The sequence below is a fragment of the Amphibalanus amphitrite genome, unplaced genomic scaffold (genome assembly GCF_019059575.1).
Source record: "Amphibalanus amphitrite isolate SeventyFive unplaced genomic scaffold, NRLGWU_Aamphi_draft 000116F_arrow, whole genome shotgun sequence".
Taxonomy (NCBI): domain Eukaryota; kingdom Metazoa; phylum Arthropoda; class Thecostraca; order Balanomorpha; family Balanidae; genus Amphibalanus; species Amphibalanus amphitrite.
The window spans coordinates 418,266-443,686 of record NW_024881611.1 but is presented as its reverse complement, the minus strand read 5'-3'; the positions used below and the strand labels follow the sequence as shown (position 1 = coordinate 443,686).

At 47.9% G+C, this 25,421-nt stretch overlaps 2 protein-coding genes across 13 annotated transcripts; both read left to right on the top strand.

Annotated features, from left to right (window-relative positions):
- The first annotated feature begins 204 nt into the window (after window positions 1-204).
- Window positions 205-25,330, top strand: LOC122381220 (leptin receptor overlapping transcript-like 1). 12 transcript variants are annotated; one of them, XM_043365144.1, is made up of 2 exons: window positions 205-225; window positions 23,905-25,330. In XM_043365144.1, exon 2 carries the CDS (start codon window positions 23,968-23,970, stop codon window positions 24,370-24,372), a length of 405 nt encoding a protein of 134 aa, XP_043221079.1. In that variant the 5' UTR covers window positions 205-225; window positions 23,905-23,967; the 3' UTR covers window positions 24,373-25,330. The 12 variants fall into 12 exon arrangements, with proteins under 12 accessions (XP_043221079.1, XP_043221076.1, XP_043221085.1 ...); XM_043365141.1 differs by lacking the exon at window positions 205-225 and adding an exon at window positions 19,239-19,264; XM_043365150.1 differs by lacking the exon at window positions 205-225 and adding an exon at window positions 19,253-19,270.
- Window positions 10,412-16,251, top strand: LOC122381219 (protein RFT1 homolog). The gene is made up of 9 exons (XM_043365138.1): window positions 10,412-10,437; window positions 11,163-11,248; window positions 11,572-11,688; window positions 12,170-12,359; window positions 12,655-12,882; window positions 13,237-13,476; window positions 14,257-14,507; window positions 14,761-14,889; window positions 15,271-16,251. Exons 4-9 carry the CDS (start codon window positions 12,288-12,290, stop codon window positions 15,542-15,544), a joined length of 1,194 nt encoding a protein of 397 aa, XP_043221073.1. The 5' UTR covers window positions 10,412-10,437; window positions 11,163-11,248; window positions 11,572-11,688; window positions 12,170-12,287; the 3' UTR covers window positions 15,545-16,251.
- Window positions 25,331-25,421: the final 91 nt, after the last annotated feature.

Below are 25,421 nucleotides of genomic sequence, written 5' to 3'. Positions count from 1 at the left end.
ATGACCAAAGTCAGTACATGTCCATCACCTTTCGATATTTCCGTGGTGCTCGTTCCCATTTCATAGCTGCTCACGGTGTTTTCTGCTGACGTCATATGGTGCTGCTCCACTAGCGCCACCATACGGCGTCAGCTGGCGAATTATCCAGTTAATACCAGAGCCCTTTGTTTAATTTCCAACTACCGATCAACGGGGATGGGTGGTTTGGCGGCATGATGGACGACGGTGAAAACAGGGCGCCTGGGGCGATTTGATCAAGGTTCGTGAAATTTACACGTGACGTTTAGCATGTAGATTGTAGAAGGCACACGAAGGGGGAGAAGCTACAAATGTCACGTGACTAATATGCCCTCCGGCGCCCTGTTTCACCGGCGTCCATGATGTTGGGTGGCTATGAAAAGCTTTTACAAACATTATGCCTAAAAACATTTCAGAAAGCGGCTCCCGCACAAATGTGCGTGAAGTTGGCGTCGGATTCGGATTCGTATTCAGCGTCGAGTACCGAATCACTTGAAAACGTCATATCTGGTCAATTCGGGGACGGGGAGCACGAATATGACATTAATTTTGCCCTAGCAGGTATCCCTTATCCCTTAATCGTCCCTTAAACGACGGGGCGCGCCAAAAGTGCCTCAGGGGTTCTTCCGATCGCAAAAAGAATGGTCCCAGGCGATTCCCCGGGTCGATATCTAGCCGCACCGCGTATTTACAAATTGCAACCGAGCTCCGCCGTAGGGTATTTTATTTCCGCCGTAGTGTATTTCACTTGGGGTATTTTCCACCATACATCTGCCTGAGCTTGGGGTTAGGGGTAATTACAATTTGTCCGCGACGTTAAAAAATGATGCACCTTTTTTCGCAGTATAGGTTATCGCATGTGTATATTTTTGCCTTTTGGTTGCGTTTTTCCCTCGCTCGTATAGGGGAGGCGTTGAACGGACCCCATCAGTTTTTCGTGGGTAACTCGCGTAAAAACCGTCCGATCGCGACGAAACTTTCAATACCCCCGATTTTATCAATTTTACACCTACCCTGAAAATTTCATGACCCTGACCCAAATGACCTTTGACCTGTGACCTATTTCTCGAGACCATGTTTGGCCCGAATCGCGATTCGGCGTATGTCGGCTCGCATTAGCCGCACGTTTGCAGTCTTTACGTGGTTTGAAGCGTTGAAACATGTGATATGATGCTGGTCCCATGCATTAGGGTGGGTGTCAAGGTCACCTGAAGGTCAGGTCAGCTCAATGACCTTTGATGACCTCGGTTCACTTTTTCGAGTTTTACATGTTTCTAGGCTAGTTTTTGGAGCTGATTTCGAATTTAGCAACCATTTGAACATTACAGGGGGTGTAACGAAAAGTGGCGAATGTTCTGGAGCATTTCAGCCACTGGATAGTGGATTCTCCAGCACACTGGCTTTGATGCGGACCAACGCCCTCTAAACCTGTGCCTGCGGTTGGGCGGTGCTTGTGGCGGGCGTCTCTTCAGTCACCTGCTGAACAAGAGCCCACAGGTTTTCGATTGAATTGGGATCGCGACTTTTTCCAAGTCAAAAGCGTTAGCCCAGAATGATTGAAGGTTCTATCGGCATCACTTCCCGTTCTTTTAGGGACTTTTAAGTAGCGCGCCGTCCCGCATGAAGACAGCGTGGCTTGAATCAGGCACCAGTGCGCGTTCAGAAACCGAGCCCTCCTATACCGTCTGGTTGACCGCCTCCAACCATTCATTGGCCAGTATGTTGCTCCGGTAATACTTGACGCTGATCGCGGTATTTTTGCACTATGTCCTATTGGAGCATCGCTTGGCAGCTGAACATGCTCCAGTTCTGGATATTGTTCGGATGTTTTGCCGGTCCCGTAGCTCAGTTGGTAGAGCGTTGGACTCCGCGTGGTGAGAGCACGCGTTCCCGGTTATAACAGTCCGGGTTCGAAGCGCGACGGGCGCTTGACATTTATGGGCCTCCTGACAGGTATGGTTGCGGTTGGTGGCAGGCCGCAGCCAGGCGAAGTCAGTGAGGGGACCGGCCGTGCGCGGCTATGTGCGCACGTTAAACTTTGGACTCTAAATTCTGCCATAGTACCGGAATTGCGCGATCGGAGGGTAGAGGGCAGGGTCACCGCAACAAGCTTCGCTTAGCGGTGGCTCTGTCCTTGTGAATCCTTCCCATCAAAAGGTTCGGACTAAATTTATAATAATAAAAAATGTTTGACGGCGGCGAAGGTCAGCAAGTTCGAGCGGCTGGCCGCCCATACATGGCCGATTTGACGGTTCAAAGGATGATACAGCTCGAACGGTTACCCATCCAACCAGACCACCTCACCCTTATCTTTCTTCAACCAGTGGACGCGATCTGGCGTGAGGCGAAAGGTGGTGAACTGGTTATTTTCCCGTCAGTTTCGTTGTCTTTTTCAGTTTGAAGGGCACTAGAACCAAGTTAAAGGGCGGGTAGCGGTAAACCATGATAAGGGATCTCTTATTATCTGACTTGGTAAGAATTCGAGTCAATTTGCGGATTGATAGGAGCCGTTTTCTTGCCGCTATCTTGATGACTCTCCTCACCACTTGACAAAGGGCGGCTTTTGTGGTCGCAACCGGGCTGAGTCTGCCACCGAAGTCCCAGCTTATTACGCCTCAGGCAGATGTGCAATTGGCTGCTGCTGATGTCCGGCTGCTGGCACACCAGCTTCTGGCTCATGACGCCGTGGATGCCGCCATGCAATTTTACCACGAAAGGAGAGATTGTATCCCTTTCTCGCAACTGCCTTGGACGAAAACTACCATGTGAACCCGTCTATGAATCGACTCCTACTCAGAGCAACAGTCACATGACAAGGTCAGGTCACTGCTGAGTTGAAAAACCAATAGCAGAATCACGTATTCATCTAATATTCCCACTTCTAACATCAGAAAGGATTAGGAAACTGTGCAACTAGATATGGCGAAAAAATAGATGCCCGGATAATTTTGTTACACCCTGTACTGAAGTAGTCTTGGTGCCTTCGTAACATGTTACGTAGCTGTCAGAGAAAAAATAGCGTTCTGCCCCTCCAACTTTTGCTGATTTGTAGAACTTCGTTGCTTAGCAAACCACTATGTTGTTCGCATTGAGGAGCTTTGAAATGTCTGTGTAATTCAAAATGTTAGTTCTGTAATTAAAAGCATTGATGTGTTGCACATAATCTAACTAAACAACCGAGCATTGCAGGTTTGACGGCTTTTTGCCCCACCACCTTCCCTGGAAAAGCTCCACCCTTGCATATGGGGCAAAACATAAGGGACAAAAACACAAAACAAGACAGATAAAAAACAAAACAAAATGAACTCATTACCTAATGAAGTTCAGTCTGGAGCAAAACATAGGTAATAGGTATCTATGTCAAATTAGAATGAGAGATTAAAATCAACCTGACCAGCCTTACGGTCTGACCTGGTCCTAACCGCCTTACTTCACCTAACTTAACCCAATTCAACCTAAGCTACCACAACACCTGCAGAGGTACCTTCCTGGAAAATGACGCCCAGCAAGGTGTCCAACTTATTGGAATATTACCATGATTGCTTGTCAAAATGTGTGTCATCATGCTCTTGTTTGACAAGTGTGTATAATAAATGTGACATTCAAAAATGGTCTCCTGACTGTTGAGTGATCAGAATATTCACATAATCAGGCATGGTCTCCTGACTGTTGAGTGATCAGAATATTCACATAATCAGGGTACAATGCTGTGCATCATAGTGCACACTTATCATGTTGTTTTTGTGTAGGCCCTCTGCGCATTAGGTATTGTATACACTGCCATGTGCACCTTAAGGGAAAAAAGTGACTGGGTTTAGTCACTTTTTCACTGTCACTGATGTCACTGATCTCTGATTTGACTGATTTAGTCACTGATGACAAAGGGTTGTGCAACTGTGAAGTTCATGCCCTTGACCTTGCTGGTGCCAAATGCCTATAGCTATAGCAGGTTCAGTGAGGGTTGTAACTTGCAGACATGCTACATACACTGTGCATTGAAGATATTGGCACAAAGTTCATCCATAATTACTATGCTTAACACCTATTGTAAGAAGCAACATAAATGCCCAGATGATACAACTCTCTGGTCAACATCACACAAATATATTGACATATTTTGCAGGTACATATTTACATTCATTGCAAATACTTTCGATTTGATTCAATAATTAGGTGCTAGTAAGCTTGTATTTTTGTAGGTACAACAATGACCATATATTAAATCATAAAAGAACCTTCTTGTGGCATTCGTCGCATACCTTTTTACCGAACAAGTACCTATCTACCATGCAATGATTCTGAATTTTATCCGCAATCCACCTATATCTCAACTGACACATTGAAATTGAGTACCCTAACAAAACCTAGAACTGTACATAAGAAGAATGCAATACTACAAGAACTATGAAGTTCTGAAGTTATTCTCACATGCTGGAATGTTGAAACTCTACTTTTGTTGTCCATTTCCACGTTTGATTGAGCCATCATATAGAACTGTTTTCACTCTTCAGTCATAAGCTTTTGCACAAATCTTGAATTTTTACACATCATCTTGAACCATGCTCCAGTCTTTCCAACAAGGTACTATGGAACATCAAAGCAATTTTGATTTGTTACAACAGCTTCAGATCATGATAGGCTTGAAGTTTCAGTTTGTTACACCATTTCAGTAGGCGGAACTATGGTCAAGCGTACCCATTTTCGGGAACGCATTTTCGTTCCCATGTTTGGGAACGATAAACCCAAATATGGGAACGCCATGTAGGCATTATTTAAAACAAGAAAAAGAACCGTTAGATGACGTCCAAAAAATATAAAACGATCGTGAACCGCCTGATATTTGTCTCAATATTGTTGGGAAAGAGTTTGATATTGTAAGGCCCATCGTAGTTTCAAATCGTTCCCCTATTTCTAAAGCAGTCCATCATCCGGGCCGCGAGCCCAAATTTGGGAACGCTCTCGTACACTGGCGCTGCAAGCGTTCCTTATTATGGGAACGGCGTACCCAAAATTGGGAACGATTTCACCGACGCCTTTCAGGGGCTCTTTTCATTAACAAGCATCACGTCCAACGCCTCAAATTATTGTTAACGCAACAATCATCAGATGCAAGACCGTCGCATGTTTCGCCCGGTCTTCTGCGCTTTTATTCCCGTCGATCTCGCAGCGGGCACGCCCCCCTCTGCAGGATTACGTAATTCACAACGCTCAGCGATGTTCAACAAGGTCTTCCATACCTATATCCACCGTCGGCGCTGAGGGTGGAGACATGTCAAGCACCTCACACCTGTCTGTTTATCACCGATAGTTGACGAGTACAAGGAAGTATCCAAAAATGGGAACGCTGAATATGTTACACCCTCAAAACACCTAGTCCCAATGAAAATCTAGTTTTTTCCTTTCTTGATGAGTGTAAGTGGCAAAAGGCCTGGTAGGATGGGCACGAGGAATTATCGAAATCAGCATAAAAATTATAAATAAGCCACACAGAGCGAGCTATATAAGAGAAATTCCCCCAAAACGATCACGCTTAGAAACACGGAAGACAAAAACCACGTTCATGACGCTCCTTATAAAACAACTCTAAACAGCTAGCATCCAAATAAAATATGTCTTTCCGGGATGATAAAATACAGCTGGATAATTTTCAACCGCTTAAACTGAGTTTACAACAGTAGCTCGGTAAATTCACTCACGTTCCACGCGGTCGTCCGCCCCGACACAAAAGTCAACAATATTACCTCGGGACCGTCCGCGTCTTCGCTTGCATTTGTCAGCATCTGGTGTCGATAGTATGAAAGTTCATAACCAGGCGAAAATTATTATACTTTACCTCAAACTAAAAAATGCTTCATTTTCCTTAAAATTGCATGTTAAATGTCGTATAACCCATATTTCCACCATTCTGTCATTTTCAAAAAATCATTAAAAATATCATTCCACGGTCAATTTCCTTGTTCCACGGTCAGATTAAAGATAACTTTATGGAGATTTAGTAGATACTTAAATCAGCGTGCACTTTTTTGAGACGTGATGCACTTTTGAGTTTTAGTGGGAGAACGGCCGAAAAATTGCCTTCCGTTCTCATAAATGGGAACGCCCGTTCCCATATTTGGGAACTCCGTTCCCAAAAATGGGAACGTTCCTATATTTGGGTACTCATGACCATAGTTCCGCCTACTGATTTGCCAGACAAACCTCTACAAAATGTGTCATCAATTCCCAAACTAAGCAATTGATTATATCAGTATTTGCAGTTTCCACACAATGATTCATAATATTATTCGATTTTTATATCAAGAAACTCAAATAATCCACAAATTGTTATTGAAACACTCCCACTTCAAGAGCTCACAGCAATAACAATACAAAAGTTCAGAAGCAAACAAACATTGCGCCAGATTTCGTATGAAACGCGCCATCATCCTGAAGTTTCTACCACAGACGGTAGTTCAACCGCAGCCGTAGTGCAAAAACCCCTGCCCACCTTACCCCACGGCGGAGCTCGGTTGCAATTTGTAAATACGCAGCCGCACCACCACTAACTTCACACGTGCCTCATATCCCTTATCCCTTAATCGTCCCTTAAATGACGGGGCGCGCCAAAAGTGCCTCAAGGGTTCTTCCGATCGCGAAAAGAATGGTCCCAGGCGATTCCCCGGGTCGATATCTAGCCGCACCACCACTAACTTCACACGTGCCTCATATCCCTTATCCCTTAATCGTCCCTTAAATGACGGGGCGCGCCAAAAGTGCCTCAGGGGTTCTTCCGATCGCGAAAAGAATGGTCCCAGGCGATTCCCCGGGTCGATATCTAGCCGCACCACCACTAACTTCACACGTGCCTCATATCCCTTATCCCTTAATCGTCCCTTAAATGACGGGGCGCGCCAAAAGTGCCTCAGGGGTTCTTCTGATCGCGAAAATAATGGTCCCAGGCGATTCCCCGGGTCGATATCTAGCCGCACCACCACTAACTTCACACGTGCCTCATATCCCTTATCCCTTAATCGTCCCTTAAATGACGGGGCGCGCCAAAAGTGCCTCAGGGGTTCTTCCGATCGCGAAAAGAATGGTCCCAGGCGATTCCCCGGGTCGATATCTAGCCGCACCACCACTAACTTCACACGTGCCTCATATCCCTTATCCCTTAATCGTCCCTTAAATGACGGGGCGCGCCAAAAGTGCCTCAAGGGTTCTTCCGATCGCGAAAAGAATGGTCCCAGGCGATTCCCCGGGTCGATATCTAGCCGCACCACCACTAACTTCACACGTGCCTCATATCCCTTATCCCTTAATCGTCCCTTAAGGGACGATTAAGGGCAATCGGGGCGCGCCAAAAGTGCCTCAGGGGTTCTTCCGATCGCGAAAAGAATGGTCCCAGGCGATTCCCCGGGTCGATATCTAGCCGCACCACCACTAACTTCACACGTGCCTCATATCCCTTATCCCTAATCGTCCCTTAAATGACGGGGCGCGCCAAAAGTGCCTCAAGGGTTCTTCCGATCGCGAAAAGAATGGTCCCAGGCGATTCCCCGGGTCGATATCTAGCCGCACCACCACTAACTTCACACGTGCCTCATATCCCTTATCCCTTAATCGTCCCTTAAGGGACGATTAAGGGCAATCGGGGCGCGCCAAAAGTGCCTCAGGGGTTCTTCCGATCGCGAAAAGAATGGTCCCAGGCGATTCCCCGGGTCGATATCTAGCCGCACCACCACTAACTTCACACGTGCCTCATATCCCTTATCCCTTAATCGTCCCTTAAATGACGGGGCGCGCCAAAAGTGCCTCAGGGGCTCTTCCGATCGCGAAAATAATGGTCCCAGGCGATTCCCCGGGTCGATATCTAGCCGCACCACCACTAACTTCACACGTGCCTCATATCCCTTATCCCTTAATCGTCCCTTAAATGACGGGGCGCGCCAAAAGTGCCTCAGGGGCTCTTCCGATCGCGAAAATAATGGTCCCAGGCGATTCCCCGGGTCGATATCTTGCCGCACCACCACTAACTTCACACGTGCCTCATATCCCTTATCCCTTAATCGTCCCTTAAATGACGGGGCGCGCCAAAAGTGCCTCAGGGGTTCTTCCGATCGCGAAAATAATGGTCCCAGGCGATTCCCCGGGTCGATATCTAGCCGCACCACCACTAACTTCACACGTGCCTCATATCCCTTATCCCTTAATCGTCCCTTAAATGACGGGGCGCGCCAAAAGTGCCTCAGGGGTTCTTCCGATCGCGAAAATAATGGTCCCAGGCGATTCCCCGGGTCGATATCTAGCCGCACCACCACTAACTTCACACGTGCCTCATATCCCTTATCCCTTAATCGTCCCTTAAATGACGGGGCGCGCCAAAAGTGCCTCAGGGGTTCTTCCGATCGCGAAAAGAATGGTCCCAGGCGATTCCCCGGGTCGATATCTAGCCGCACCACCACTAACTTCACACGTGCCTCATATCCCTTATCCCTTAATCGTCCCTTAAATGACGGGGCGCGCCAAAAGTGCCTCAGGGGCTCTTCCGATCGCGAAAATAATGGTCCCAGGCGATTCCCCGGGTCGATATCTAGCCGCACCACCACTAACTTCACACGTGCCTCATATCCCTTATCCCTTAATCGTCCCTTAAATGACGGGGCGCGCCAAAAGTGCCTCAGGGGCTCTTCCGATCGCGAAAATAATGGTCCCAGGCGATTCCCCGGGTCGATATCTTGCCGCACCACCACTAACTTCACACGTGCCTCACATCCCTCATCCCTTAATCGTCCCTTAAACGACGGGGCGCGCCAAAAGTGCCTCAGGGGTTCTTCCGATCGCGAAAAGAATGGTCCCAGGCGATTCCCCGGGTCGATATCTTAGTTAGTGGTGGTGCGGCTAGATATCGACCCGGGGAATCGCCTGGGACCATTATTTTCGTGATCGGAAGAGCCCCTGAGGCACTTTTGGCGCGCCCCGTCGTTTAAGGGACGATTAAGGGATAAGGGATATGAGGCACGTGTGAAGTTAGTGGTGGTGCGGCTAGATATCGACCCGGGGAATCGCCTGGGACCATTATTTTCGCGATCAGAAGAACCCCTGAGGCACTTTTTGCGCGCCCCGTCATTTAAGGGACGATTAAGGGATGAGGGATATGAGGCACGTGTGAAGTTAGTGGTGGTGCGGCTAGATATCGACCCGGGGAATCGCCTGGGACCATTATTTTCGCGATCAGAAGAACCCCTGAGGCACTTTTTGCGCGCCCCGTCATTTAAGGGACGATTAAGGGATGAGGGATATGAGGCACGTGTGAAGTTAGTGGTGGTGCGGCTAGATATCGACCCGGGGAATCGCCTGGGACCATTATTTTCGCGATCAGAAGAACCCCTGAGGCACTTTTGGCGCGCCCCGTCATTTAAGGGACGATTATGGGATAAGGGATATGAGGCACGTGTGAAGTTAGTGGTGGTGCGGCTAGATATCGACCCGGGGAATCGCCTGGGACCATTCTTTTCGCGATCGGAAGAGCCCCTGAGGCACTTTTGGCGCGCCCCGTCATTTAAGGGACGATTAAGGGATAAGGGATATGAGGCACGTGTGAAGTTAGTGGTGGTGCGGCTAGATATCGACCCGGGGAATCGCCTGGGACCATTCTTTTCGCGATCGGAAGAACCCCTGAGGCACTTTTGGCGCGCCCCGTCATTTAAGGGACGATTAAGGGATAAGGGATATGAGGCACGTGTGAAGTTAGTGGTGGTGCGGCAAGATATCGACCCGGGGAATCGCCTGGGACCATTATTTTCGCGATCGGAAGAGCCCCTGAGGCACTTTTGGCGCGCCCCGTCATTTAAGGGACGATTAAGGGATAAGGGATATGAGGCACGTGTGAAGTTAGTGGTGGTGCGGCTAGATATCGACCCGGGGAATCGCCTGGGACCATTATTTTCGCGATCGGAAGAACCCCTGAGGCACTTTTGGCGCGCCCCGTCATTTAAAGGGACCCTCCCACCTTCAAAAAAGTTAATGAATTGGTATGAAAGTGATGTCGCTCGGTTCAAAAAGAGCAAAAACGAATATCTACCAAACTTCATCGAAAAATATTCACCGGTTTTCAAGATATTAGACTTTTACTTTTGTTTACTTTTTGGGATCTCCGCTGTTCCTAGCGACTTTATTTGAAAGTGCGGCATTTGTTGCGCGGAAAGCAGCATATACCACCGCGTGCTACAAAAGCGTATATATCTTTCCCGAGCGAAAAAAACAAACATTCCAGTTTTTTGGCGCTTTTGTTTCAATTGTGGTGGTTCTGTTCGAAGGCTCATACAGATGGTGTTTGCGCAAAATTTCCAACGGAAAATCACCGACTATTTAGTGTCGACAGCTGCATATTAACTTTTTGAACACGCCTCCATCACTGCTTGTTTATTGGCTGTGTCTGTGGTATTGGGCTGTGTTGCTGTATCAGTATATACCGTGTGTTGGTGGGTGATTGTGATAATATTTTGATGATTAACCTTTTTATTCAGCGGTAGAGACCCACACGTTGACTCCATTATAAATATTGTCTCTTTATCATGAAACAGACTCAGAAACCTTGGCATGAATGCTCTCAGGCTCTCAAGAGAATGTTGAAATTCAGGTCTCAAAAGATTAAAATTACAATAATGAAATGTTTCACCTACCTTCCAAGCCATAAACACTCATACTGGTACTGGATGGAACTTAAAATAAAAAACAGGGGTGGATAATTAGGGGTTTGTAGCACCCCCTGGGATTTTCCACCAATGAAGTACCTATATGCTGCAGAGACCAGGGCCCTGTTTCACAGTTGATAGCAGCATGCTACTATCAAATTGCGCGAGCTGACGTAATGTGATGAGGTCACACTAATGTCGTTTCGTGTAATCCGTGAGCTGTGTTTGGAACAGAGTTGCTGTTTCGTTGAATGCTATGTGTTTGATCGCGCGGCCGTGAAGCTGTTGGCAGCAATATTTGATGACATCACACAGATTGACGGCGTCATGGTTTGCTGATGTTTCCATGGAAGCCCAATTTGACACGTGTGATAGCAGCGTGCTGCTATCACCGGTGAAACAGGGCCGAGAATAGCATGGTCTGTGTTGCACATATTGATGCTGAAGCTATACCTATCAAATGTCTTTCAGATAACCTACCGAGTGTTCACATTCATCATAAATGCAGTCATTCTCCGGTATGTTACATCTGATGTCCTGGGCATCATCAATGTCAGGTATGCACCCTTTACTTTTTTCCTTTCATGCATCAGTGATGCATCCAATGTCTGAGTTCCTAAGTAGAACATATGCTATTTTCTCACCAGAACTGTAGTGTGTACTCCATAAGAAAAATGCTAATTTTTCATATGTTTCTAGTTGAACAGAGTTTGTTCTTATTTTCTAGTTATTGTATAAAATGAAGTAATATACGGTTATCTTCATAAGCATGAACCGAATTACCTGTTCCTTTTGACTGACATTCAGTTCTTTTAAGTGTAGTTTTAAAGTAGGTAAATCAATTCTGTTCAAAGTTCTGAAGCCCTAGTCTGCTTCCCAGGCCGGCTCTACTCTACTCGACTGCCACCTTTGTCAGTGTGGAGGCTTTCCGTCGGGCGGCGCTGGGCGTGACAGAGAGCAGCAAGTGGCGCCAGGCCATCAACTTGGTGTGGCTCAGGTACATCGCTCCGGTCCGGACATCAGTTTAACTCGAAATGGTCACAGCTGTTGGGAGAAGCTGCATATCGGCAGTTCCCAGCAAGAACATCCCAAGTGTCAAATTTTCGAAACTGTGATTTTCATACCATTCGACTCAGCTCGACGAGCTGAGTCGAATGGTATAGAAATCTCAATTTCAAAAATTTGACACTTAGGATGTGCTTGCTGGGAACTGTCGATATAGGTACCTACTTCAAAAACAGGTGTTGTTGTGGAATGTGGACTGTGGAGGCAGTCAATGGGTAGCAGCTAATCGGCACAGTTCTGTTGAGTAGTAGTGGGTTTAAAAGGTCATTGCCTCGATAAATGACGTTTATTTCTTCAGATGTGGGATCGTCATAGGCACATAAGTATGTAATGTTTTATTGCCAGTGAATTGAGTGTATTACAAAAGAGCAGTGTTGTAATTGCCTCTGACTGACGCCCCGCTCCCCTGTTAGCGTGCCCGTGTCAGCGGCGGTGTCGGCGGCGCTGGCCGGCCTCTGGCTGCACGCGCTCAGCCAGCCGGCGCCCGAGGTGACCTCAGAGTACCGTCTGGGCGTGTGGGTCACCGCGGCCATGGTCGTACTGGAGACGGCCGCCCAGCCGCTGGTCATCCTGGCGCAGGCCATGCTCTTTGTCAAATTGAAGGTGAATGACGGCGGTGGGGTGACGCAGAGGAGAGGAACAGGGTGTCAGGGGAAAATATTTGAGGCGCGTCGGTTCCCCGATGACTCTGCTATATCAGTGAAATTATATCCGAAGCTCAAATCGCCTGCTGTGACAGTCGTTTGCGGATCGTCGATCGTTCACACCGCGTTGAAGTACTGTATTCTCCCTACCTTGCTGGCATATGTGGATTATCTCTGACTCTCTTATCGTCTTCTCGCCCCTCCCCATCTCCTCTCACCACTCTCTCACCCACCCGCTCTCCCTCTCTCCCAAGGTGGTAGCCGACATGGTCAGTCTGTGCAGTCGGGTGGCGCTCAAAGCCTGGCTGATCGCCCTGTACCCGTCCCACGCCATCTGGGCCTACTGTGTGGGCCACGCGGTCAGCTCCGCTCTCCTCGTGGTCATCTATTACGGCACCCTGCTCTGGCACGTCCGCTCACCGGATAACTGTCTACCGGTGAAGTCGGCGAGCGAGCTGGGACCCAGACTGGTGCCGGGACAGGTGAGGCCAGTGAACTATTTGTAAAGGGGCGGGGTTTCAAATGAAGTCAAGCGTTTTCGCGGTCATAGTGGTTTCTTTTGGCCAAGTCGTCGCATTCTTCGTTTCATTTAGCTAGAACTTTAGGTCTAAGGCCTCTTAGATTGCAGTCAAACGGTATTAAGACCTACCTGTGTTACAGACAGCTCTCGGCAGCGCTGGATCGAGTATCCTCAGAAATAGAGCCAAAGTTGTGCTGCCACGTTTTCCCAGCAACCGCGTCTGCCTCTAACATTTCCTGTCGCGACGGTGGCGATGTGACCCTTGCTGCCATCTCTCTTCACTGATCAGTAATACCTCTCCTCCCCTCCCCGTCAGCCGGCGCTGGACCGTGACCAGCTGGCCCTCACCTGGAGCTTCTTCAAACAAGGCCTTCTGAAGCAGTTGCTGACGGAGGGCGAGCGCTACCTGATGACCGCCTTCCACCTGCTCGACTTCTCCGAGCAGGGCCTGTACGACGTGGTGGCCAACCTGGGCAGCCTGGCGGCCCGCTTCCTCTTTCAGCCAGTCGAGGAGAACGCCTACGTCTACTTCTCGCGCACAGTGGAACGGGGAAAGGTAGGTGGCAACGTGGCTGATTGTGTGGTAGGAGGTGTTTGATGTTAGTTTTTTGTTTGTTTGTTTTTTTACTGAGGAGTAGTGGCATTTGGTGAAAATATCAGTAACGTTGACCACAGTGTGTCGATGCCCGGTGAGGCGCCGAAAAAGCTGTAAGCACACACTCCTCTGATATTAGCCAATTATACTCGTAGCTACTCTTCATCTCCGCTATAAGTCCTTACTGCCAGTCGTTGTGATCTTCATCTTGGTGTCTTTTTTGTCATTCAGTTTGTTTTGTTGCCCAGCTTCTATCCTTCTGGCCATCTCTCCCCTTCTCGCCAGTCACTGGAAGGGGACAGTTTGGCACCTCTCTTCCAGCCGGTGCCTGACAGCTCCCTCCCCCTCCAGCCGGTGTCTGCGGTGGCGGGCCGGGTGCTACACGACCTACTCCGCGCTATGAGTCTGACCCTACTATTGGTGCCAATCGGAATTTCTTTTCTTGGAATTCCAATTTTTGTCCAATTCCAATTTGGAATTTGGACGGAATTCTTAACATTTTTTGGAAATTAATCGGAACACAAGGCCTTTAAAATTTAAAATTTTAAAACGGAGGCCTTTAAAACGCTTTTAAACACTTTTAAAATTTACGCAAAAAATGCAAAAATCGTTAAAAATTGGAATAGCCCCCGCTTTGGACAAAATTGGAAATTTACTTGGCAATTTCTTGGAATTGGATCGGAATTGGAATGGAAATTTCATGAAATTGGCACCACTAGACCCTACCCCCTCTCCCTGCAGCCGGTGCCTGCCGCGGCGGGCCGGGTTCTGCACGACCTGCTGCGCGCCATGAGCCTGCTCGGTCTGGTTGCCGTCACGTTCGGCTGGAGCTACTCCCACCTGCTGCTGCGGCTGTACGGAGGCGCCCTGCTGACCGCCGGTCCGGCCGTCAGTCTGCTGCGCGCCCAGTGCGCCTACGTGCTCCTACTGGCGGTGAACGGAGTGCTGGAGTGCTACACGTTCGCGGTGATGCGCCAGGAACAGATCAATGGGTAAGTGCCGTGGAGGGTTTATGGAAAGCAGTCGGGAAATGGTCGGTGGCTTAGTAAGCAGTGAGGTAAATTAGTCGGTAGAGGCTGAGCGGATTAGGAAATGACGTTCTCATGTTGGTTTTTGTTGTTGTTAGACTGCCTTTTGCGGCTAAAGGCGAAGTGGAAAGGCTGGCCAGTCGTGTCGATAAAGTGAAGCTAGGAACGTTACTATCGGGCGCTTTGACAGGTGTTGTGGCGTTTTCCGGTGTTTCAGGTATAACCGGAAGATGGTGCTGCTATCTGTGATATTCGTCATCTCGACAGGGATCTTTACTAGGCTATTCGGCGGGGTTGGATTTATCCTCGCCAACTGCGTCAATATGCTGACCAGGATATACGTTTGGTGAGTTTTTGTGTTTTTGAATAGATTTGATTTGTCCTAATTGGTCTAATTATTTACATCATTATCCAATCTGTCATGGATAGTCAATATCACGCTTTATTCGCCGATCTCGATATACTTGGATCTCGTTACTTCACCCGTCCATCGACTGATACGAATGTCTGCTGTCCCCAATAGTGTCCTGTACCCCTCTCAATTCTCATCCCGTCCCCTCCCCGTATGCTGCTGGTTCCCGATACAGTGTCCCGTGCCACTCTCAACCATCATGTCTTCGTCCCATTTTCTGCTGCTGCTGCCCGCTCGCCCCGTCCAGTGTGTTGCTGGCGCTTGATGCAGTGTCCCGTACCTCTCTCACCCTGTCCCCGCCCCTTGTGTCGCCAGTTACCGGTTCGTGGCCGGTCTGCCGCTGGAGCCGGCGGTGTCCGTGCCGCCGCTGCTCGGTCTCCGCCCGCCGCCCGCCGTGGCTGCCGCGCTGGTGACCGCCGGCCTGCTGGCAGCCGGCTCCGAGAGCTGGCTGTACCCCAGCTCCGCCGCCGCCCATGTGGCTGTGGGCGCGCTCTGTGGGGCCGCCGTGGTGGCCGCGGCGGTGTACAGCGAGCCCCGCCTCCTCCAGGCGGTCAGGGAGCGGGTCGGGGATAAACTGAAGCGCAGCTAGGGGGGAGTGCTACTCACATGGTCACGCAGGGAATAGGGGTTGTTTTGTTGTGATATTTATGTGCATTTTGGGTTGAATATACACCGTGCCTGTCAGTAGAGTGGATCTATCAATTTTAAGACTGGTGCGACTGCAGGGGGCGTTGTGGCTATCGCCCATTTGAGAGCTGGACAGTGCTTGAAAGCAACTTCCTACCGATGAATTTTGGCATTCAGATCCTAATTATAGCCATTTGTGATGGACGATGGCGATGCAGGGGACGGCAGAGGAGGTGTGGGGATGGCACCTCCCTGGAGCTTATGGTAATCGCGGAATCCTATTACCGTTTACCACCACTGCACAGCCAAAGTGGTAAGACCGGAGAGACGCGATCAGGCCGGATTGCCAGTTGTCGATTCCTCTATCGTTGTGGAGGTCGCTTGCAAAGTGAGATGACTGCTTTTCGTAGAGGGCGGTAAAATCGTGGCCGGTTAGCGTCTGGTAGGGCTTGTAGAATAATGATGGGCACGACCGGGTGCTGTATGCTATATGTGGTGACAGCGGCGTTCCTGAGCGTAGGGTGCATCTCCTGCTCTGAAGTCCAGAAGTCCTTATCGTTCTTGTGCATTCACTTTGTCAGTGCCTGATGTCAGTGTCAGTGTTTGTCAGTGTTTCATTCTGTAGCAGACATGCAGTCATATTTGGTTAAATAGAACCTTGCAGTCTGAGGCAGTCTTTTCATTACAGTACCTCATTACAGCGTCTCATTCATTACAGTTCAATATTTAGAAATGCAAGACATTACATATTAGGGCCGATCGGGCATAGAAATACAAAACAACAGTATACGCTCGCTGGCTATTATTCTGAGACTCAGCATTGAACCTGCCATCACTACAATACAGGAGGCGACAGGTGTAGAGGTGATGTCATACTCATCAAGTTCTGCCGACTTGACCCACAAGTTGACTCCATCATAAATATTGTCTCTTTATCATGAAACAGACTCAGAAACCTTGGCATGAATGCTCTCAGGCTCTCAAGAGAATGTTGAAATTCAGGTCTCAAAAGATTAAAATTACAATAATGAAATGTTTCACCTACCTTCCATCGCCAAAAACACTCATACTGGTACTGGATGGAACTTAAAATAAAAAACAGGGGTGGATAATTAGGGGTTTGTAGCACCCCCAGGGATTTTCAGAATTCTCTACCGCTGAATAAAAAGGTTAATCATCAAAATATTATCACAATCACCCAGCAACACACGGTATATACAGCAACACAGCCCAATGCCAGAGAGCCAATAAACAAGCAGTGATGGAGGCGTGTTCAAAAAGTTAATATGCAGCTGTCGACACTAAATAGTCGGTGATTTTCCGTTAGAAATTTTGCGCAAACACCATCTGTATGGGCCTTCGAACAGAGCCACCAAAATTGAAACAAAAGCGCCAAAAAATTGGAATGTTTGCTTTTTTCGCTCGGGAAAGATATATACGCGCTACAAAACGTTTTAGTCAAACATTTAACGGACGTTCGAAAGCCTGATGACGTCATCAGATTCCCGTAATGGTTAAGAGATAGGGACCACGCTGGTCCCACCCTGCAAGTAAAGGGAAGAAATTTCTTGAACACCATAAAGCTGCGGGGGTTGCGACCAGGATAAATGGTGGTTTCTGAGCCTGGCCGCAAACTTGGCTATCTCAACTCAAAACTAATGTTAAGGTGGGAGGGTCCCTTTAAGGGACGATTAAGGGATAAGGGATATGAGGCACGTGTGAAGTTAGTGGTGGTGCGGCTAGATATCGACCCGGGGAATCGCTTGGGACCATTCTTTTCGCGATCGGAAGAACCCTTGAGGCACTTTTGGCGCGCCCCGTCATTTAAGGGACGATTAAGGGATAAGGGATATGAGGCACGTGTGAAGTTAGTGGTGGTGCGGCTAGATATCGACCCGGGGAATCGCCTGGGACCATTCTTTTCGCGATCGGAAGAGCCCCTGAGGCACTTTTGGCGCGCCCCGTCATTTAAGGGACGATTAAGGGATAAGGGATATGAGGCACGTGTGAAGTTAGTGGTGGTGCGGCTAGATATCGACCCGGGGAATCGCCTGGGACCATTATTTTCGCGATCGGAAGAACCCCTGAGGCACTTTTGGCGCGCCCCGTCATTTAAGGGACGATTAAGGGATAAGGGATATGAGGCACGTGTGAAGTTAGTGGTGGTGCGGCTAGATATCGACCCGGGGAATCGCCTGGGACCATTCTTTTCGCGATCGGAAGAACCCCTGAGGCACTTTTGGCGCGCCCCGATTGCCCTTAATCGTCCCTTAAGGGACGATTAAGGGATAAGGGATATGAGGCACGTGTGAAGTTAGTGGTGGTGCGGCTAGATATCGACCCGGGGAATCGCCTGGGACCATTCTTTTCGCGATCGGAAGAACCCTTGAGGCACTTTTGGCGCGCCCCGTCATTTAAGGGACGATTAAGGGATAAGGGATATGAGGCACGTGTGAAGTTAGTGGTGGTGCGGCTAGATATCGACCCGGGGAATCGCCTGGGACCATTCTTTTCGCGATCGGAAGAACCCCTGAGGCACTTTTGGCGCGCCCCGATTGCCCTTAATCGTCCCTTAAGGGACGATTAAGGGATAAGGGATATGAGGCACGTGTGAAGTTAGTGGTGGTGCGGCTAGATATCGACCCGGGGAATCGCCTGGGACCATTCTTTTCGCGATCGGAAGAACCCTTGAGGCACTTTTGGCGCGCCCCGTCATTTAAGGGACGATTAAGGGATAAGGGATATGAGGCACGTGTGAAGTTAGTGGTGGTGCGGCTAGATATCGACCCGGGGAATCGCCTGGGACCATTCTTTTCGCGATCGGAAGAACCCCTGAGGCACTTTTGGCGCGCCCCGTCATTTAAGGGACGATTAAGGGATAAGGGATATGAGGCACGTGTGAAGTTAGTGGTGGTGCGGCTAGATATCGACCCGGGGAATCGCCTGGGACCATTATTTTCGCGATCAGAAGAACCCCTGAGGCACTTTTGGCGCGCCCCGTCATTTAAGGGACGATTAAGGGATAAGGGATATGAGGCACGTGTGAAGTTAGTGGTGGTGCGGCTAGATATCGACCCGGGGAATCGCCTGGGACCATTCTTTTCGCGATCGGAAGAACCCCTGAGGCACTTTTGGCGCGCCCCGTCATTTAAGGGACGATTAAGGGATAAGGGATATGAGGCACGTGTGAAGTTAGTGGTGGTGCGGCTAGATATCGACCCGGGGAATCGCCTGGGACCATTCTTTTCGCGATCGGAAGAACCCTTGAGGCACTTTTGGCGCGCCCCGTCATTTAAGGGACGATTAAGGGATAAGGGATATGAGGCACGTGTGAAGTTAGTGGTGGTGCGGCTAGATATCGACCCGGGGAATCGCCTGGGACCATTCTTTTCGCGATCGGAAGAACCCCTGAGGCACTTTTGGCGCGCCCCGTCGTTTAAGGGACGATTAAGGGATAAGGGATACCTGCTAGGGCAAAATTAATGTCATATTCGTGCTCCCCGTCCCCGAATTGACCAGATATGACGTTTTCAAGTGATTCGGTACTCGACGCTGAATACGAATCCGAATCCGACGCCAACTTCACGCACATCCCGCACAAAGCGTTTCATTCAAGGCCATCTATAGAGTTTCATTTTACGGTTTTGCTCTATGGAGGCTTATCCGTTGACCGCGAACCAAAATAAGGGCAATTTGTCTTTGACCTCGGAAAAGTGTCTGGTCACCTGACCTCTGGGCTCTGCTGGACCAAAAATAATCAAAGCGTAACATTGCGACCTTCACAACACTGCTGACGTCTTGTAACTATATAGTCCAGGGGACGAGTTAGGTCCTCGTTTAGACCCCCTCGCCATCGCCGGCTTGAAAATTCATGGGCCCCAGCGGGCACTGGCTTACGCGCAGATTCACAGCATAGGCTTTTCGATTTCAGGATTCACATAAGCTTTTAAGAGCTTGTTTTGGAGCCCATATTTCAAAACTCAGTGGTGGAAAACACTTAAAATCAGCCTGACCTCACCTGACCCTAGCTTCTCCAAATGTGTCACGAGACAAATTTTGAAATAAATCCAAAATGCCACAGACTTCGTTTCCAAGAAGTTCTAACAGATTCGGACTATGTGTTTTAAGTCCTTGACCCACCATTGACGGTCGACGAATGACCTGACCATAATATCAGATACCACCGGCTTCATGTTGTCTAGGCCAGCATCTTCATTTTTCGTGAAGCTCTTATACTCGGTCAGGAACCGATCAGCTGTAGGAGTCCGATCGACCCCCTCCCCCTCCCCTCCCCCGGCCTCTAGGTACATTAGCTGCTGTAAATACGCCAATAAGGACAAGGGTGGACCCGAAGAAGAGAAAGTTGAATACTAAACACACTAATATGTCCAAAATAAGCTATGGATTTACTTGGGGTACTCCTAAGGATATTCGATGGGTAGTCTTGGGATTTGAGACGAGAATCTTGGGAAATTCTGGTCGAGATCTTGGGATGGAGCAAAAATGTGGATGGCATCACTGGTGGCTGTCCAATTGTTTGAGAACGTGTGGGGGCTGCGTGTGAGATTACGAGCAGGAATTCAATTTTCTAGGTCGTCAAATTGGTTAAATACTATGCTAATACAAATTTGTAAAGTAGACTAGACTATAATGCTTTTATGCAACTTAGATTTAGTGTGAGACTAATGCATTGCACAGTCAGTGTCAAATTATAATCCATTCCAGTGAAGAAGTTAAATGATTTTGGCTTAAACCGAAGGTGTCATTAAGAGCATTAATGACATTTATCAATAAAATTTGATTTACTGTCCTGCGATTGAATTACAGGAAAATTATATGCTAACAGTTGTTGTAAAGCAGGCGTCACACTTGTTTTTTGCAACCAAGAAGAAGCGATATAGGTACCTACCTATAGTGATGCTTTCTAAGCAAACCAAACCAAACCTAGCAAAATCTGACCTAGTCCTAACCTTACCTACAACCTACAACCTAACCTGCAGTGCCTCTCCTTGGTTGCAAAAAGCAAGTGTGATGCCTGCTCTTTACTACTAAAAATGCAAGCTACAAAAGTAAGATTAACCCTCACCCGATTTGGTGTTTTGCCAGCCGTGAACGTATTGGGGAGGGGGTAAGTTAATATTTCCAAGGGGGGTCCATTGGATCCCCACTTGCCGTTTGGCCCCTGATCGAGCTAGATTTTTGTGGTAAAAACGAGCGTGTTTCCCGTGACGAGAGAACTGAGGAGGCCGATAATACTCAATTTTAAGGTCATTGGTCATTGGTTGACCTCACAGGTTGAGTCAATGACCCAAAAGTTTGGAATATCAGAACCTGGGCTGTTAGAATGTCGTAATGTGTGGCTACCGTAAGGTGGGGCTATTTGAGACAGTGGGGCTATTTGAGACAGTATTTAAAATTGTTATAAAATAAAAACTGTTTGAAATTTATGCTTAATTTTTGCTGAGGCGATTTACTGCTCGATTCCACACCTTCCTGAGCAAAAATATCACATAAAAATTGAACGATCTTCATTTTATACCGATTTTAAATACTGTCTCAAATAGCCCCACTGTCTCAAATAGCCCCACTTTACGGTACCATGTTTTTTCGGGGTGCTGCTCATGAAAATCATGTTAGTATTGATCACAGATGATGTCATCATACATGTAGGCCAGGTCGGGTCAGGTCAGGTCAACCAGTAGGGGTCCTGCCAAGTATTTAAAGTAGGTAGGTGTCCACTGCCTCTGACAGCTTCGCAACATGTTACAAAGGCACCAAAACTACTTTGTAAATGTTCAAATGGTTGCTGAATTCGAATTCAGCTCCAAAAATTAGCTTACAAACATGCATAACTTGAAAAAATAACTGAGCTCATCAAAGATCAATGACCTGATCTGACCTTCAGGTGACCTTCACACCCACCCTGTTGACCCTAAAGCATGGGACCAACATCATATCAGATGTTTGAACGCTTGAAACCACGAAAAACCGCAAACGCGCGGCTAATGCGAGCCGACATACGCCGAATCGCCATTCCGGCCAAACATGATCTCGAAAAGTAAGTCACAGGTCAAAAGTCATTTGGGTCAGGGTCATAAAATTCTATAAAATGTTTTATATAAAATGTTCAGGGTAGATGTGAAATTGATTAACGCGAGGTTACTGAAAGGTTCGTCTCGATCGGCCCCTTTTTAGCAAGCTATTCGCGAAAAACCGAGGGAGGTTCGTTCGACCCCCCTAAACGGGCGAGGGCTAAGCTACAGCACTGTAAAGGAAAGAAACCACTTTTAACCCTCGCCCCGTTGGGGGGCCAATTTGCCCCCCCCCCCCTGTGGTTTTTCCTGAATAGCAAGAAAACGGCGGCGCGCAGCGCCGCCAAATTTTCAGTGCCTTCCCGGGCATCAACTTGACACCTTCACACCAAATTTCAATTCTCAGGTCACCTTAGGTCAGGATTTATTGAGGTCAAACTGAGGTCATGTTCGAGCAAAAATGAGCAAAAAACATGCAATCTTGAAACGCTCACCAAATCTACAGTTATCAAGCAATTTCAAAGTTCCTTAAATGGTGTAGTAGACAAAGCGGCGATACAAAACTGCTATCTCGGATTTTCAAAATTTTGGGTTTTTGACCCCCAAAAATTCAAAAGATTGATTTTTTTATAAGAACTAAAAAAATCCAAAAAAATCCGAAATTCGAAAAAACTGGAATAAATGTGATAGTCCCTGCGCTCTTCTATATACGTACCAAATTTCAGATCGATATCTCGTTTTTTGGCCAAGTTATAGCGAAACAAACTTCAAAAATGATGACGTCAAATTTTTGAACTCAATTTTTAGCGATTCTAGACCACGTAGGGCAAAACAAAGACCACCATTGAACACACCGTGACGAGCTGCATCGATTCGATACCCATTTTATGCAAAAATATCAACTTTGAAATTTGACCTAATTTGACCTCACCTTGACCAAAACGTGACCTAAGCTGGCCCCAAAGGCTGCCTGACCCACATAATCGCATTTGTCATGTAAAATGGACCATAAAACATGTATCACACGACACTTTCATATTGTGACCCCCCCCCCCCCCCCCCAGTGACCTGACCTCTGTGACCTGACCTCTGTGACCTGACTTGGTATCAGTGACCTCAAATAGCAAAATATGTGTTTGAAGAACATTTCCCCATCGATGATTTTCAATGAAATGCAGTTTGCTGGATTTTACAACGCATTTCTTGAAATGCCTGTAAACGGTGAAAATTCGACCTTTGACCTGACCTGTGACGTCATCGGTTTGACCTAGGTCGAATTTAGCAACCATTTGAATTTTGAACATTTAAGAAGTAGTTTTGATGCCTTCGTAACATGTTACGAAGCTGTCAGAATCGGTTGACACGTACTACGAATACCCGGCAGGACCCCTACTGGTTGACCTGACCTGAACTGACCCGACCTGGCCTAAATGCATAAAGGCATCATCTGTGATCAAAACTCACATGATGTTCGTGGTCAGCACCCCGAGAAAAAAACAGCACACTACGATGTTCTAACAGGTCTCGATTTTTCCGACTTTTGGGTCATTGAGCTGACCTAGAAGGTCAACTGATGACCTAGGATCTTCAAATTGGGTATCATCGGCTTCCTCTCGTCACGGACAGCACGCTCGTTTTTTCCGCGAAGCTCTAGCTCGATCAGGGGCCAAACGCGAGGGGGATCGTACCCCCCCCCCCCCCTTGTGCCGTCGAACGACGCAAAATGGCCTGTGTTCGTTTATTTCAAGTTTGACCTTCACTGTAAATGTCTCTTTGAACACAGCACGAGAATCGGTAGCTGAATTACTGAGAAAACTGGTTAACGCACATTGATATCACAGACGATCAACTTTTATCAAAAATATTTTTACCTGGATCCTAGTTCCCAGACTCTCAACTCGTATTTGTCTATATTTACAATTCTACAGGTATAGACGACTTGTCAGGAATTATAACTCAACTAATAACTAAATCCTAGGTACGGTGTGTAACTTAACCATACATCATCGGTGTTCAAAACTTTTTGGAAAAATATTCATTCATATCTCCAATACAAAGTGCGCTAACCAGTTTTCTCAGTGATTCAGCTAGCAATTCCCGTGCTGTGTTCAAAAAGATATTTAAGGTGAGGGTCAAACTTAAGAAAAATGAAGTATAGATTGTCATACCCTATCTGACAGGTGGCAATAGCTGAGCTATTGGTCAAGTAGGTACATACTTGAAAGGCTACATCATGCATGTCATTGTGATCTGTTTATGGCATCTGATGATAGTTACCTGTCTTTTTCAGGTAGCTACAATTTCCCACATTTACATGCTCTATTTGGCACCTGTCACTGATTACTGAGCAGTCATGGCAAACAGCGTGAAGGCTCTGATTCTCTTAGCATTTTCTGGTGCTCTTGGGATCATGTTCATGGTGCTGGCCTGCGCACTGCCACAGTACAACAACTGGTGGCCGTTCTTTGTCATCGTGTTCTACATGCTGGCGCCGCTGCCGTACACCATCGCGCGCCGGTACGCCGAGGACTCGGGCGCCGGCAACGCGTGCACGGAGCTGGCCGTTTTCCTCACTGCCGGTATCGTCATCTCAGCGTTCGGCCTGCCCATCGTACTTGCGCACGCGCCCGTCGACGGTCCGGTCATCGAGTGGGGCGCCTGTGCCCTCGTCTTCACAGGAAACATCATCATGTTTCTGACAATCCTGGGCTTTTTCGTGGCATTCGACAGTGAGGGGGACTCGTGGAACTACTTCTAAATCGTCGGAAGATTTGGTTGTGGATCGGCAACGGTACTTTAAAGTTACTCGGTTGGAGCTGCTACGGCGAGCGTTGTTGTGTTCTGGGCAGTGCAAGCCTAACTATATACCTACCGTATAATTGATCCTCCCCTGTCAATTGTTTTTGGCTCGGGTGTGACTGGAAGTTGGCACCTTATAACTTGAAGCGTTTATCGTGCACGTCAACCAGCGATTGGTGAATCCACTTGTTTTAATCTCATCCTCGTTTCACTGTTCTGTTGGCCTATTTTACCATTGATTGGCCTGGTAACTTAGCCATCCGTTGTGTCGTTACCCTGTAAATATTAGATATAGACTCGGGGGGGACAGCGTGTCCCTTGTGATAAACTAATGGGCCCCATTGAGTTCGAGCGGTCGTGGATGTGAGTGAGATATCACATGTTTAGTGTGTATTCTGTATGTGGCCGCGATTCCGCCACTGATAAGGTGTTCAACGAGCGAGGACCGTGATTCCGGAACAGCCTGGTGTCCGCCGCGGACAGTACTTGCCGTACCTTATCACACCCGTGCCAAAAACAGGCCAATCATCGCTTGTCTTCAGACCTGGAGGCTTTGGCTGCCCTGTGCACGAAATGCACGTAATATTCGCCGGGTAATACGAGGCTCGATATTGTGATTTGGTGACATTAGATGTGGCGAATAGGTATTACATTAGATAAAGTGCGTTAATAACTAATATCCGGTTGTGTAACTCGTCATGTATCTGTGTATAAGAAGCATCCCTGCACTGCCCGTGTGAGAACATACTCTTCGGGCGCTCGCCGCTACAACGATCTCGCGCTCGCAGCCGGTGGCGGTCGGCGCTCCCTGTGGTGGGCACGGTGCGACGGTGTGACTGTAGGCATCACTCGGTGGTGGATTGTCCGCCACTTCATAACCAATGGTGAACAATATAAACCGTACCTGGCTCTATCGATCTCCGAGTTGTCAACGGAAAATGGAATGGATCATTGACATTAGTTAATATCTAGCATTTACTTCTTACTTCTTAGTAACATCCCAGAAAC

Excerpts from the sequence above, each read along its gene's own strand:
- LOC122381219 (XM_043365138.1), top strand. The coding sequence starts at position 12,288 with ATGGTCGTACTGGAGACGGCCGCCCAGCCGCTGGTCATCCTGGCGCAG. Across the intron at positions 12,360-12,654 it reads TGCTCTTTGTCAAATTGAAG|GTGGTAGCCGACATGGTCAG; the intron begins GTGAATGACGGC and ends CTCTCTCCCAAG. Across the intron at positions 14,508-14,760 it reads CGCCAGGAACAGATCAATGG|GTATAACCGGAAGATGGTGC; the intron begins GTAAGTGCCGTG and ends CCGGTGTTTCAG.
- LOC122381220 (XM_043365144.1), top strand. The coding sequence starts at position 23,968 with ATGGCAAACAGCGTGAAGGCTCTGATTCTCTTAGCATTTTCTGGTGCT.